This window comes from Manis javanica, chromosome 3 (genome assembly GCF_040802235.1).
Source record: "Manis javanica isolate MJ-LG chromosome 3, MJ_LKY, whole genome shotgun sequence".
In the NCBI taxonomy this organism is placed as follows: Eukaryota; Metazoa; Chordata; class Mammalia; order Pholidota; family Manidae; genus Manis; species Manis javanica.
Window position 1 is genome coordinate 116,539,850 of NC_133158.1, and position 14,358 is coordinate 116,554,207.

Below are 14,358 nucleotides of genomic sequence, written 5' to 3' on the forward strand. Positions count from 1 at the left end.
AATCTCAACATTGACATTTTGTGACTATGTGACCTTGGGCAATTATCTAACTTCCTGTGCCACATTTCCTTTGCCCCCAAATGCAAATAATAATTATCTTTATGAGGTTGTTGGGAGGATTTGGTGAGTTAAAATATGATAGGCATTCAGAATAATACCTGACATGTAATAAGTAGTATGTAAGCCTAACTTTTTAAAATCACTTTAATCATTACTACTGTAATTATTATTTTATTCCCATCATTATAAACACCATAAAATAGCTATCAGTAGGCCTATTTTACAGATGAGAAAATTACATATCAGAGGGGTTAAATTATATGTCCAAATAACCCAGTGCCAAGTGACTCAGCTAGTGAGCCTGAAAGAGAGAGGTAGGAGATGAATTTGAAGGTGGAAGAGGGGGAAACTTTAGGCTTTTTAAGGATTTTGGCTTTTACTGGGTATCATATGGGAAACATTGGGAAGTTTTGTGCAAATGAGTAAAATGAAATGTTTTAACAGAATCATTCTTGATGCTTTGAGGAGAATATACTGCATAAGAAGGGCAAAGGTGGAAGCAGAGACCTTTAATGAAGCTAATGTAATGGTTTAGATCATAAATGGTGGTAACTTGCATTACGATGGCAGTAGTGAATGGTTAAGAAGGGTTTGATTCTGGGTAGATCTTGAACAAAAAGTCAACGAAGTTTGCTGTAGGATTATACATAGGTTGTTAAAAAAAAAAAAAGGAAGGTGTCAGTAATGACTCTGAGGTTTTTATTCTGAGTAACTAGGAAAAAGGGCAATTTCTACTTACTGAGCCAGAGGTAGCTGGAGGAGGAGGAAGTTTTGTGGTAGAGAAGGTTTGGAATAGAAATTTATTAGACCTTCCCATAGTCAGTACAGCATAGGCAATGATGTTTTACCAATTATAATCCAAATCTCAGAGGTCTAATGTAATAAAGTCCAAAGCAGGTAGTACAATCCTCTTCTATTTTGTAGCTCTATCATCTAAAATATTTCTGTGTCTTTACTGAGTCTTAGATTGCCAAGACATAGGAGAGGGATGGAGGATTCATCCCAGCTCTCAGCTGCCTCTGGAACTCAGTTCAGTGATACACATTACTTCTACTAAAGTCCGTTGGATAGAATTAGTCACTTGGGCTGCCACCAAAATATTGCCAGTCAGGCTAATAATATTAGGAAGTACATATAACACTTGGGGAGCACTGCCTACCACAGTCAGTTCTTTGATCATTTCTTAACCACATAACTATATTCAACCTACTCCCATTAGAGACAATCTCAAACCCCTTTCAGTCACTGCATCCAGAACAAAGAACAGGCTCTCCAGGAGATACTTACTAGTTTTCATCAGACACAGTGTGGCTCCTTCCTCTTCATTCATTCAGACCTATTAGCTGAAAGGACAAATCCAATCACTGGCAGAAGAACAGGAACAGGATGACCACAATCAGTAATCCTATTCATAGAGGAAAAAAAAAAGGAGAGACATATAACGTCAATAATGTTGGCCACCAGCAATTTGGAAATCCTACAGGGAAAATAGTATAAAGGTCTCCTACCTTGGGGATGGAGAAAGATTTCTTGATGAGGGCCTGCTAGTGTCTAGGAGGAGTCCTTTTTTCATTGTCTTGTTTCTCCTGGCTTCTCCCTTTCTGAGGTTTTTGCTTTTTAATGTTCGTCCCAGGACCCATCTTATGTGCTACATGTGAAATATTCCCTCCTTGAGGATCGCACAGTTTTCTTAGGTTGTGTCTTACTCTTGTAAAGTTGGAGGCTCAAGGTTTATTTTGTCCTAAGTGTCAAAGACCTTTTTTATTCTAGGGTTTATGGTTTCTTTGGCAATGATTTTTTTCCCACCAAATTTAGAAGGTTTCTCAACTATTTACTACAAATAACTTATTTAAAAAACAATTTTAATTACTTTGCATTCTTATCCCCAACTTAGTAGCAGTCGCCTTAAAGGTATTTGGAACATACCTTAAAGACTACATACTTAACTTGATTTTTGTCCTGAGTACTTTATTCAAAATAATATATACTGAGCCTCTGTCACTTAGACTCATTTTAAATGATTTTATAGTCTTTGAGATGTAGAAACAGCTCTTGCAACATTTCAAGAGCTTGTATTTGTGAATTCTCCTCATTCCCTTCTGTTTGCAAAGATACCGTTTCCTTCCTAAGCTCATCAATTTCTGCAGTACTTTGCTAAATGCATCCAAAAGTAATCTAAAACTACTGCCAATCATATTTCCCATTATTTTCTTCTAGAAGTTTGAGAGAAACACAGTCAGAATCTGAACTGTTGCAATGTCAATTTTACCAATACTTTGCTATTTCATAAAATGGCTCTTCATTTCTCCAACCTATGGTATCAGTTTCCTTGTCTGCAATTCACCAGTTGCTGGGACTGTGCCACCGTTCAGGTTCTTAGAGCGGTGCTCTACTTCAGTGTTCAAATTGTATTTTGGCAAAAATTAGGCAAAATTAGCAAAATAACCTTACAATTTCAGTGACATAACTTGCTTTGAGATTTATTTTGTGTTTACATGAAGCCATTATGTGTCTTGCTCATTTTCCTTCACTTTGTGCCTACACCATGTATCCTGCTAGCAGGACAGAAATGGAGCTATCACACTCACCTGCCAAAATTAGGCACATGATCTCAATCTAACTTAATGGGGTTGGGAAGCACCTGAGAAACACAGTGATGCATGAGGAATAGCTGAAGAATCTTATCTCAACCAGGACTTTTGGGGCTTGTTATGCCATGTATAACAAAATCTTTCCAGTAGTGATTTGAGTAAGCCATTGAGTATATAAATTTGGAGTTCAGGGAAGCAGCTCAGTTTGGAGATATAAATTGGATATTTATCAGTACATCAGTATTGCTTGGTATTGTGATAAGCCCATCCAAGTAATGCCTCTAAATGTGAAACAAACGACATCCAAGACTGAGGCTCAGGTTTCTCCCAGGTTAGAGATTGGGCAGAGATATTATCAGCACAGCAGACTGAGCAGGAGCAGCTACCAAGGAAGGAGTAACCAAGAAGGGGATGCCACATAACAAAAATAAAAATTCCAGGAAGAAGTTCAACTTTATCTAAAGCTGATAGGTCCGCTAAGATGATAACTGAGACTTTCCCTTTGAACAGCAATGGCAGAGTTGAAATGGTTTTGACAAGAATTATTTGGTGGACTTCTGGTTAAAAAGAACATGATGAAACAATATTTTTACCATTTGTCAGGAACCACTGACAATAGACAACTCTTCTGAGGAATTTTGTTCTAAGGTGTAGAAAATGTTGGAATTATAGCTGGAGTAATTTGAGGGACTCAAGGAAGCTTTTCGTTTGTTTGTTTTTAAGCAAGGAGATATTAAAACATATCTGTATGTAGCAGGAACAAAATAAATATTTGTGGTGATAAACATATGAATTAGATACTGATGTTAGGTCCGTAAAACAATCCACATTATATTTGAACTGTGGTTCTACTGGCATAAATAGAAACTGTCTACTATGAATAACAATGAGATCCAACTTAATGCAATAGTAACTTACACTTACCACGAAAATATGTAATTTGCCTTAATAATTAATATATAGTTGATATATATCTGCTAAATTCTCCCACTTATTAAAAAATATAGCTGCTCAATTTGACTAAAAATTACATCCTTTCACTCAAAAAATCCTTAACAGATTAGGTATAAAAGGAACATACCTTAACATAAGAAAGAACATCATATGTAACAAACTCATAGCTAACGTTATACTCAATGGAGAAAAATTGAAAGGGTTTCCTCTGAGATCAAAAACAAGATAAGGTTGCTCACTCACCACTCCTATTCAATGTAATACTGGGAATCCTACCAGAGAAATTAAGCAAGACAAAGAAGTAAAGGCCTCCAAATCAGAAAAAAGGAAGTAAAATTATTGCTATTTGCTGATAATATTATCTTATATTAAAAAAAAAATCCCAAAGAGTCAATAAGAAAAGCCTTTGGAATTAGTGATTTCGGTAAAGTGGTAGATTACAAAATCAACTTATAGAAGTCAGTGGCATTCCTTTGCACTAATGATGAAACATAGGAAAATGAAATAAAGAAAATTATCCTGATGACAATAGTATCAAAAATCATAAAATACTTAGGAATGAACTTAACTGAAGAAGAAAGAGTTGAACAATTAAAACTAAAATATTTGGCTGAAAGAATCGAAGACACAAACAAATGGAAAGATATCCTGTGTTCATAGATCAGAATAATAAATATTAAAATGGCCATGCTACCCAAAGCCATTAACAGATGCAATGCAATTCCCATCAAAATACCAAAGTCATTCTTCATAGAAATATAATAAACAATCTAAAATTTGTGTGGAACCACAAAAGACACTGAATAGCAAAAGCAATCCTGAAGAAAAAAGAACAAAATTGAAGGTGTCACACTTCCTGATTTCATGCTGCACTACAGAACAGTGTGGTACTGGCACAAAAACAGACACATAGGCTAATGGAACAGAATAGAAGAGCAGAATTCAGTCCCCACATATACGGTCGACTAACACTCTACAAGGGAGCCAAGAACACCCAATGGGGAAGGATAGTCCCTTTAACAATTAGTACAGGGAAAACTGGAGAAACATGCACAGAAAAATGATTGGAACTTTTTCTCACACCACTCATAAAAATCAACTCAAAATAGATCAAAGACTTAAACATAAGACCTATAGCATAAAACACCTAGAAGAAAATGTAGGGAAGAAGTTCATTGATATTGGTCATGATTTTTTGGGCATGATGCTAAAAGCACACACAAAAAAGCAAAAATAAAAACATGGGACCACCTCAAACTCAAAAGCTTACTTACAGCAAAGAAACAATTAACAAAATGAATGGCAGCTTGTAGAATTGGGAGAAAATATTGCAAACCATATATTGGGTAAGGGGTTATGGTCCAAAATTTGGATCACACAACTTAATACCAAAAATCAAATAATCTGACTGAAAAATGGACAACACACAATAGATATTTTTCTGAAGAAGATATCAAAATGGTCAACAGGCACATGAAAAGATGCTCAACATCACTAAGCATTAGGGAGATACAAATAAAAGTCTGTCAGAGACTAAACTCAAGTGTGCTAAAAACAGCAAACAAAACGAAACAAAAACATACTAGCTTTTCCTTGGGTCATTTTTTTTCCCCCACAGCTATACATCAAACTGCTCTTGCTTACATCTGCACAAGCTTATTTAACCAACGTACAAGCTGGGAATTCAACTTCAATTTTGTCTGTCACTTGTGCTATCCCAGAAACATTGTTGAACTATAATTAAAGAATATTAGTGACTAGAGTAGTTGGCCAGATGAGCCTACACACATTCCCTTAATTCACAATATGGGGGAAATGTATTTTATCTACATAATATTGTATGGTGTTTAAAGACAAAACTATCTCATAAAACAGAATGAACAATACTGCTTTAACTAAACAAAATAAAAAAAATACATAACACAGACCAAGTTGAATAATATACCTGTAATGCTATACATATACTTACAGGAGTCACAGAAACGTACATAAATATTAGTTGCTCTGTAAGACCTAAATGTTACACACATTTACACTAGTTGTGAACACAATATTATCATAAAGAAAGACAAAAACTCCTGTTTCATCATCTCATGTTTATTAACTTTGAAGCAGTTGAACAACGCAAGCTTTTGAACCTTTGCGGGTAATAACATTCAAAAACCTTTGATCCTTCTTCCTTTTCAAAAAATCCATTTAGTTACCTTTCAATAATTTGCTTTGAGAAATATAATTCTCTAAAGCTATCTGAAGATTAAAGGTAGAATTTGCTAGAGTCTTTTTGTAAATTGAGTAAATTTAAAAAAATGATGTACCAGGAATTAATATATCCCCTCATGAAAAATGTATTTGACACCTGCAGAACTCAGAATCCATATTCACAGTTTGCTCTACAAGCTTCACAGAGAAACAAAGAGAAAAAAAAGGTAACATTATTTCTTTCAAACTAAATGTGAAAACTCCCTTTAAGTTAATGACTTCTCCATGAAATATAGCTAGATTTAATAATATACAGTGAACTGGACAAATGAGATGACTTGTCATACTCTTAACAGAAATTATGTCTTGATTTCCTGCTGTGTTAAAAGAATGCCCTATTTCAAACTAGTATACTTCAGTATGCCCTATTTCAAACTATATTTTATACTGCGTATAAAGTAGTGGTAAAAATTAAAAGATGAAATAAAATAATTACAAGTGGAGACAATGTTTTTCTTTTTTTCTTCATGTATATATAATATGAGACAAATGCATTCCACATTAGAATAGAGTATTAATTAATATATTTTGGCCTCCCACTTTAAGTAATTTGAATGCCATAAGCATAACTTTGATTAAAAAAAATAAAGATGATAGGAAATCAGTTGTATAATCCAACTTTAAATCTTCATGATGAAAAATTTTAGGTTAACGTAGGTTTTAATGCCTTTGCCAAAGCATGAAGTAGCAGTATCCAGTTGGATTAAAATATTCCAAATATCCAAATGGGAGGAAAAGGAAATTAAGAGCTTCCAAAGGATAGGACAAATTTTCATAACTCACCAGAAGACTGGGGAAAGGTGGGCAAGAGACATTTTAACTTTCTAAATGGTTCTTTCAAATAGTGAGTTCTTTCAAATTCTTCCAAAAACTGCAGGATATTTGCCTATGTACCATTACTAACTTTCTAATTTAATTTATGAAAAACAGAATTGGCTAGCTTTCTAAAAACTCATTTCCCTTTGCTATTGTCCCTCTTTCACAATTAAAAGAATCATTTACTGTCTTTTTCCTATACTTGAGTAAAGAGTTTCAACAGTTGGAAAATGTTATGCCAAACTATGTTTACATACAAAACCACTCTCTATTCTAAGTACATATATTCATTTCTATATTTCTTTGAGTTTATTCTTTGGATTGTACATTAGTTAATTTTCAGTTAAAATTAACAATTACGCATTTCTCTCCTCTTCTTCTAATATGAATATACCTTCGCATGTCATCTTCCTCTTCATGCTAATATAAGCCTGCGGTCTATGGGCCAAACTTTTTCTCTCTCACATACCAGGTCTGTTTGACAGTGATTACTAGGATTTAAAGAAGTGGTTTCCAGAGGCTTTATAAACTGGTGATTTATTCTAAATCTCTGGTACAGGAATCAGTTATCTTTGTGTTTTGGACACATACCCAATGCACAATGCGCTATGTGCCTAAGTTATGGTAACCTCACAGTTACTGCTGAGAACGAGCTTTCTAGAGACCATACGGTATGTTTGATAGGTGAATTAAAAATCATTTGAATCACTTTAAAAAATCATCCTCAGACACATTATGTTCTCCAGTGCATTATTAATCTGTACATGAAACAGATTAAACAGTCTCTTAGGTGCAACATTAACATTGAAAAGATTGCTTATTGTGCTATGCTAAAATGTGCTAAAATTGTGTGTGCTTAACTGGCCCCAGGCTGCGCTGGTGGTTTACTACTTGGCGATTCTTTAACTTTCTGTATAATTTCATCTGGTACTTCTGTGTGTAGTTGTTCTCTTAATTAGCCACTCTTGCTCTTAATGAACTATTAGTTATAATTTAGAGAAATGGAAAGTTGTTAGGGCACACAGGATATCCAAGCTTGACAACTGAGTGATATCCTTTACTTCCTAATTCTAAATCAATATGCTTTGACCTGCAGGTAATTTCTTCAGTTCTTAGAGGAATTAGAATTTATGGGCTTAATTACTGCTGCTTTTTCCTTGCTTAGTGATCTTTTTTTCTCTTAAGTTTGAAACTGGGGCTGTGTTTCATATGGTTGAACTGGACTGAAATTTGAATATGATGAGAAGCCTAATTTCACAATCATTATTCAAGAGGCTCACAGTCAAAGGATAAGAGAGAAGCAAAAGTATTCAAGAGAAAATATACAGCACTGCCTCTCCTTGTTCCCTCATTTCAGATGGTAACGAGATTTTACAGAAACAAATCAGTCTTCAGTTGTTATTTTTTAACTGCTTAAATGTAAATGGCAAATGCACATAGAAAGTATTTCACTGTAGTGTGTTTTTTGACTATTTCTTAGCAAAGTAAGGTTGGGAGCCAAGGAACCATTCCTGAATAACTAAAATATATATATTTAAAAAATATCTATGCATTGAAATGATCTACATAATTTAAATGGAGCTGTAACAATACGGTGATGTGATAGACTGAAGTTCAAGCTTTGGAAAGGATTCGCAGAAAGTCAGTTCCTGAAAAGTTTAATCATTAAGGAGTGTGGAGAACTTCAATGAAGCATCTTCCGTGTTTCTGTGACATTTAACCCAAGGAAGTCACGTCTGCAAAAATGAAAGTTGAAATTGTTAAAGCTAATCAGAACTCTGTAGATAAAGGGAGATCCATCAGGTCCAGTAGAGAAGAGCTAAAACTCTAATTACATGACATTTTATTACAGTTGTTTATGTGGCATATTTTTATTGCAAAGACAATAAGGAAAAATGATAATTTAAGATCAGAACATTAAAAAGAACATTTTCAATATATAATTTAGGTGCTTGTGCTCAAGCCACACTTCCTTTCTTTGGGTGCCCACTGTATTCTATTTCTTCTGAGTTTTCAATCTTGGTTCAAAGATTGTTGCCATGACAAACACAAAAAAGATGAAGAAAATCTGCCCACCACTTTCTGTTTGTTCTTATGATAACATGCTGATAATTGTTGTACATTTTGCTGTGTTTAAAAGGTCCAACCATATACTGTCATTTAAAAATGATATTTCTGCTATTTGAGAGTTACATTACTTTGAATGATGGTGTGTCAATCTTGTTGTGAAATAAAAATTGCCAGTATAATACAGCAACATGTGCCTCGCATTATTAAAAGTATTAATGCCTGTGGCAGCAAGGGGTGGCACAATTAATGGTCATATTTCTCCCAAATTTCACCAAGTCATCATCCTGAATTTCATGGCAGAGACCTAGAACTTGCTAAGTCCATCTAGAGAAGCTGTGAAACTTTAGATACAATACCTCTCTGAAGCTGAGTTGCTTAGAATAGAGGTCTATTAAAAATGCAGAACTCTGGTCCAATATATTAGTAATTTGAGGAGGACATTGTCTAAATGCCAGATTATCTTCCTTTCTAAAACACATATCAGGGAAGAGATTAGCATTTGTTCTGGAAACTAGGTAACACACAGCAGCTGTAATCTAGACTTGAACTCAAACCAAGTAAAACTTCCACAATTCGTACCAGTTTCGCTTTTAGTGTGAAGACCGCACAGTAAAAACCAGAAGGTGAAAACCCACAAAATAAGACTGCTTCAAAAGAGGATGCATCAGTTCTCACAGAAGTGAAACAAATAATTTCATTAAGTCTGAGATACAGTTTCTGTTTGTTTGAGAAATGTCCAAGAGTTAAGTTAGCATCCAGCAATGACAATTTCATACCCTGAAGACCTTTTGTCTTCTGAGGAGACTGTTGACCCAGAAATCCAGAGATCTGAGTCTTGGATCTTGCTCTGGCTGAGAGTTTGTACAATTTTGGGCAAATCAATTTCATCTCACAGCCCAGTGTCCTCTTTGTTAAAAAAAAAAAAAAAGAGAAAGAATTGGATTAAATGGACTATGTTTTTGAATCTCTAATGACTTAACTGCATGATTGTGTGGAAATTATTTAATGACTCTTGTTATCTATTCAATGATATACATACTACACCCCCTGTTTAATCCAAAGGAATATTGTGACAATAAGAAATAATATACCAAAAAGTAATTTTGAAAAGTTGAATGGAAATTTAAAAAATATTTTTATGGATTTTATTATTCATAAACTGAAACTTCACAGGAGGAAGTAAAAAAAATCTGAGAAATATTGGTGATAGTTGCAGGAAATAATGAACAGAAACACAATGGCTTAGCAGGTGTGCTCACTATGACTTAACTACGGGAAAGAGAAAACATGGTCTTAAGTTCTTCTCTAAACTTATACTTTGTGATATTACTACTGAGATTCCAATCATAAGGAGAGTGATTGTCATGGTACTCAACAAAGTCTGTTAGGTGAAGGATATAATCCACTAACAGTGATTTAGGAAGCAGTATATTAATTCCACTCCCTTTTCATATTTTATTGGCTTTCTGGAATTCTTATGGTCTAAAACTCTGTATGAAATTTTATATGAAAAATGAGTTCCCCATATGATTTTTTGATCATAAGTTATTTTAGCTTAATTCAGAAATACTAAAATAGTTCATAATCAAGGGTGGCAAAAGTGCATGTGGAAATCAACTGAACTTCACTATTTAAGTTTCAGTGTCATAATGTTCTCAGTACATCAAGAAAGTGGAAAATTATGACCCTAATTTCAAGGAATTATTTGGCTTTTAATAGCAGTTAGTTCCTACTCAAGTATGTGCTGATTTTAACAATGCTGAAGAGTGACCATGCTTAGTATACCAGTAGATAGAAAGAAAGTTCAGTCTGTATTTTGAAGATGGTACTGCTTAAAAGGCACTGTCATGGCAGTTTTCAGTTAGTCCTCCCATATTTATGGACATTCAGTAACTTCATGACTTCATTGATCGACAACTCCATGGAGATAAACAATTTCTTTTAACTAAGTCATTTTGAGAATGAGAAAGTAAAGGTACAATATTGACTTCTTATTGTGGCTTAGAGCATTTGATGAAGAAAAAAATGCATGGTTTGTATTGAGAGAGGGTCAGGGCAAGTGTCAAGTTTCTGGAGTCTCTGTAGCACCTGTGTGACGATCAGCTTGAGAGAAACAAACCGGAGTTTTCTCTTCCATAGCCTGAAAATGTCAGAGCAGTTCCAGGTTGTCTTATTTGTTTGGGAAGATGTTATACCCTCTGTAAATCCTACTGAGAGAAAATGCATTGTCTAGATTTTATATTCAACAAGCATCTAGTCCTCAACACATAATATGTATGACTAAATAAACTGTTTAAAATGTAAACTCAGGATGGATACTTTTGGATTTGAATTCTTACAACACTTACTGGCTATGTGATATTGTGAATTAATCAATATATCTAAGCCTTCTGCTTATTTTTACAATAATAATAATTATTGAGTACTTAACACATGTCAGGCAGTATTCTAAATGCTTAATGTATATCAATTCATTTAGTCTTCAGGGCAATATACTGTGGTAGAAATTATTATTATCCTCATTTTATGGAGGAGGTTTTCATAATTTAAGCAATTCCCACAGCCAACAGATAGGTGACTTAAGATTTGGTCCACAGAGCCTGACCTCTCTGGCTTGCATTTTTACCACTTACACTGCACTAGTTCTCAGGACTAGAGATAGTGATAATACCTACTTTATGGAACAGAATGATTAAATGAAGCAATGAGAGTATGGTGAGCATTAAGAATAGGGCCCAGCACAGAAAAAGTTTTCAAAACTATGAGATGCTACCCGTTGCATGCATTATGTGTCCAATACATTCGAGGACTACTACTCATCTTCACAATACCACTATGCTGATATAGAGAAGTAAGGTCTCTTGATGGAAACAAGCTAATGAATGAGTGACAGAACTGGGGCTTGGATTAGGTGTTCTAATTCCATGGCTAATGTTCTTTCTGCTATACCATTCTGTCTCCTATGTTACATGTTATCTTAAATCTGGTAATATAGTTAGTTATTGGCAACAAAATGGTATGTGTCACTGGAATGTGTCTTCTTTGTAACAGAGGGATTGTTACATTTTTATGTATGTTTATGAAGGTGATTTATTGTTTGTTAGAATTTTAACCCTTGCTTGGATGTTAATATTCAATAATTATATAGGTGTCCTTGAAAAATACCTAAATTATTTTTTTTAGGGTGAAGTAGCTCTAGGACATTGTTTTTTGCTTCTTTAATGTCATTTAAATTATTTAGCATCAATATACTAATTGGAAACAGAACTGTTTGAAAAATGAATTTATAAGCTAGGAATTCAAAAGGGGACTTTGTAAATCAAGATGGATCAATTACCTCACTGTGAAAGGTTAATCAAAAGACTGCATGTATTGTTCCTTATTCAAATATACTCACTATGGAGTCAATTAGCCTCTGGAATTTGAGAGCCGGTTCCCACCAATCCGATCCACAGGGATACCAAATCGCCGTTTTGGATGATCTACTACTTTCCTGAAACAAACCCAGGAGAACATTTTTAAGCTAAGTCCAAGTAATCAGTCATTACTTTTTCTTTTTTATTTCATGCAGGTCTGGGGGATTTCTATGGGATTTGTAATAAACATGATAGTCACCATTTAACAGCACCCTCTGTGTGTTGGAACTTCTCTCTTATCCTTTCAAAATCTGTCAAAGGAGGTTCTACTACCTCTGTTTTGTATGTTAAGAACTGACTCTTAGAGAAGTTACTTATCCAAAGTCCCCTTCTTTCTCCAGATATCGAAGTATTCCTTTGCTAACTGGAGAAGAGTGCTCTAGGTCAGCAGTTTTCTGGCCTCTGCCTGAGATTGGTTCTTCTGGGGAAGGTGGTGGGAGAGGAAAGGGTGCTGGTGTCAAGTCAATGTGGGTATGGGTGCCTCTCTGCCTTCCCTCTGATTTTACCTGGAGAAGCTTTGAATGTGATGTACAGTGTTTGTTATGTATTCTCTGCATCAAATACTGTTTGGAAAAAAAGCTCCATTGTTGAAAATAGAGTTTGAAAAATCTCACAGGAGCCCTTCCAGCTTGTATGTTTTACAAATTCTCTCTTCGAAAAAAACACCGTAATTTGATTTGTTATTGCCATCACTTAGTGCTATCAGACCAAAATCCTAACAGGAGAGGCCCCAGAACTTTGAGCCCCTAACTTTCATTGGCCTTGGAGCTAAGAAAAGTTATGAGTCTTTTTAGTGAGGAGAGAGACAACCTAATCAATTTTCAACAGTTTAAAGCATCAAAAAAGATTTGTTTCAGAACATTTTCAATAGTTTCTTTAGCTACTTTTCTAAATACCTGATTATATTGTTAATATATATGATTTAAATACAAAAAATGAATGGAAGCCTCAATATTTATGATTTTTTTCTATTATCATTTACTACTATTACCACTTATTATCATGTACCTAATATGTGTAAGATTCTTTTTGTGGCTGTCTTGAGAGGGATAAGTCAGAAACAGTTTTGCTTTCAAAAGCCTATAATAAGTCCTCTTGGATTGATAATGATTAATGCAAATAACAAAGGGAAAAAAAATCTTTCATTTTATTCATGCCAAGAGTTTGTACCTTAACTACCAGGTCTTATCAATGTACCTCATGTCACTATTAGGTAAATAATTTATTTAAAAGCTCCAAGAAGTATGGAGAACAATAGAAACATGAGGGATTTTTAGTATTGTACTAATTCTATAAACATTACTTAATTTTAATTAAGACAATTAATTTGAAGGTAATTACTATTTACTAAATGCTTTCTATCTGCCAGGCACTGTGCTTAGTACTGTGTATGTAAGTATGATAAAAATTGGCATTGAACCTGAGATGGAGCTTACCCTCAAAAACACTGTGGAATAGGACCATATGATATTTTTTACCTAATTCAGCCTTCTTTTCCACTGATTCACATCCATCTTCCTTTCTAGGTTGGCCCTTAGTTTTCTAGTGAATGGAATGTCATTTTATGTGTGATCTTATAAGATTGTCTCTTAGAACAGTCTGAAAATTTGGTTAAAAAAATTATTGCTTATTCTTCTCTGCCTCTATTCAGATAACACCTGCTCTGTCTATCTTCTGGAGCTATTTATTTATTTAACACACAGATTTCTGAAACATATATCCTACTAAGTGATGTCTATTATTTGTATTTGTAAATTTCTTGATATTAAATTGAGTGCATAATATTCAATTTGATAATTAAACAGGAGACTTGTTATCTGTAATAGCATAAAATTAATAGTCAAGAGTCATAGAAAACTATGCCTATCAGTTATGCTTTAGGTTTTCTGATATAATTGCACATAAGACTAGTCTAGTCCCCTGAAAGGTGGAAGATGTTTGGAGAAGAGTGGTCAGAGAGCTGCAATCTGGGAAGGAGTTAACCTACCATTACAGGCCTTGAAGTTGAAGGAAAGGGTCAAAAATCAATCTAGGAATGCTGTTGTTTCTAGAAGGTCTCAAAAGAAAAATGGGGGCTTCAGTCCTACAACCAAAAGGAACTGAATTATGCTGACAACCTAAATGAGCAGGAAATGATTCTTCTTTAGAGCTTCCAAGAAAGAGCACAGCTTGCTGCCCTCTTATCTTCTTTT

The 14,358-nt window shown here is 34.4% G+C and overlaps 1 protein-coding gene across 1 annotated transcript in view; it reads right to left on the minus strand.

The window, feature by feature from the left end:
* Positions 1 to 5,686: 5,686 nt before the first annotated feature.
* Positions 5,687 to 14,358, minus strand: part of OSTN (osteocrin) — a 36,987-nt gene continuing 28,315 nt past the window's right edge. Inside the window, exons 5-6 of the mRNA XM_017672189.3 lie at positions 12,148 to 12,243; positions 5,687 to 8,416 (exon numbers count right to left, since the gene is read on the minus strand). Of these exons, the coding sequence (XP_017527678.2) occupies positions 12,159 to 12,243 (85 nt within the window). The 3' untranslated portion in view covers positions 5,687 to 8,416; positions 12,148 to 12,158. The remainder of the gene's footprint in view (positions 8,417 to 12,147; positions 12,244 to 14,358) is intronic.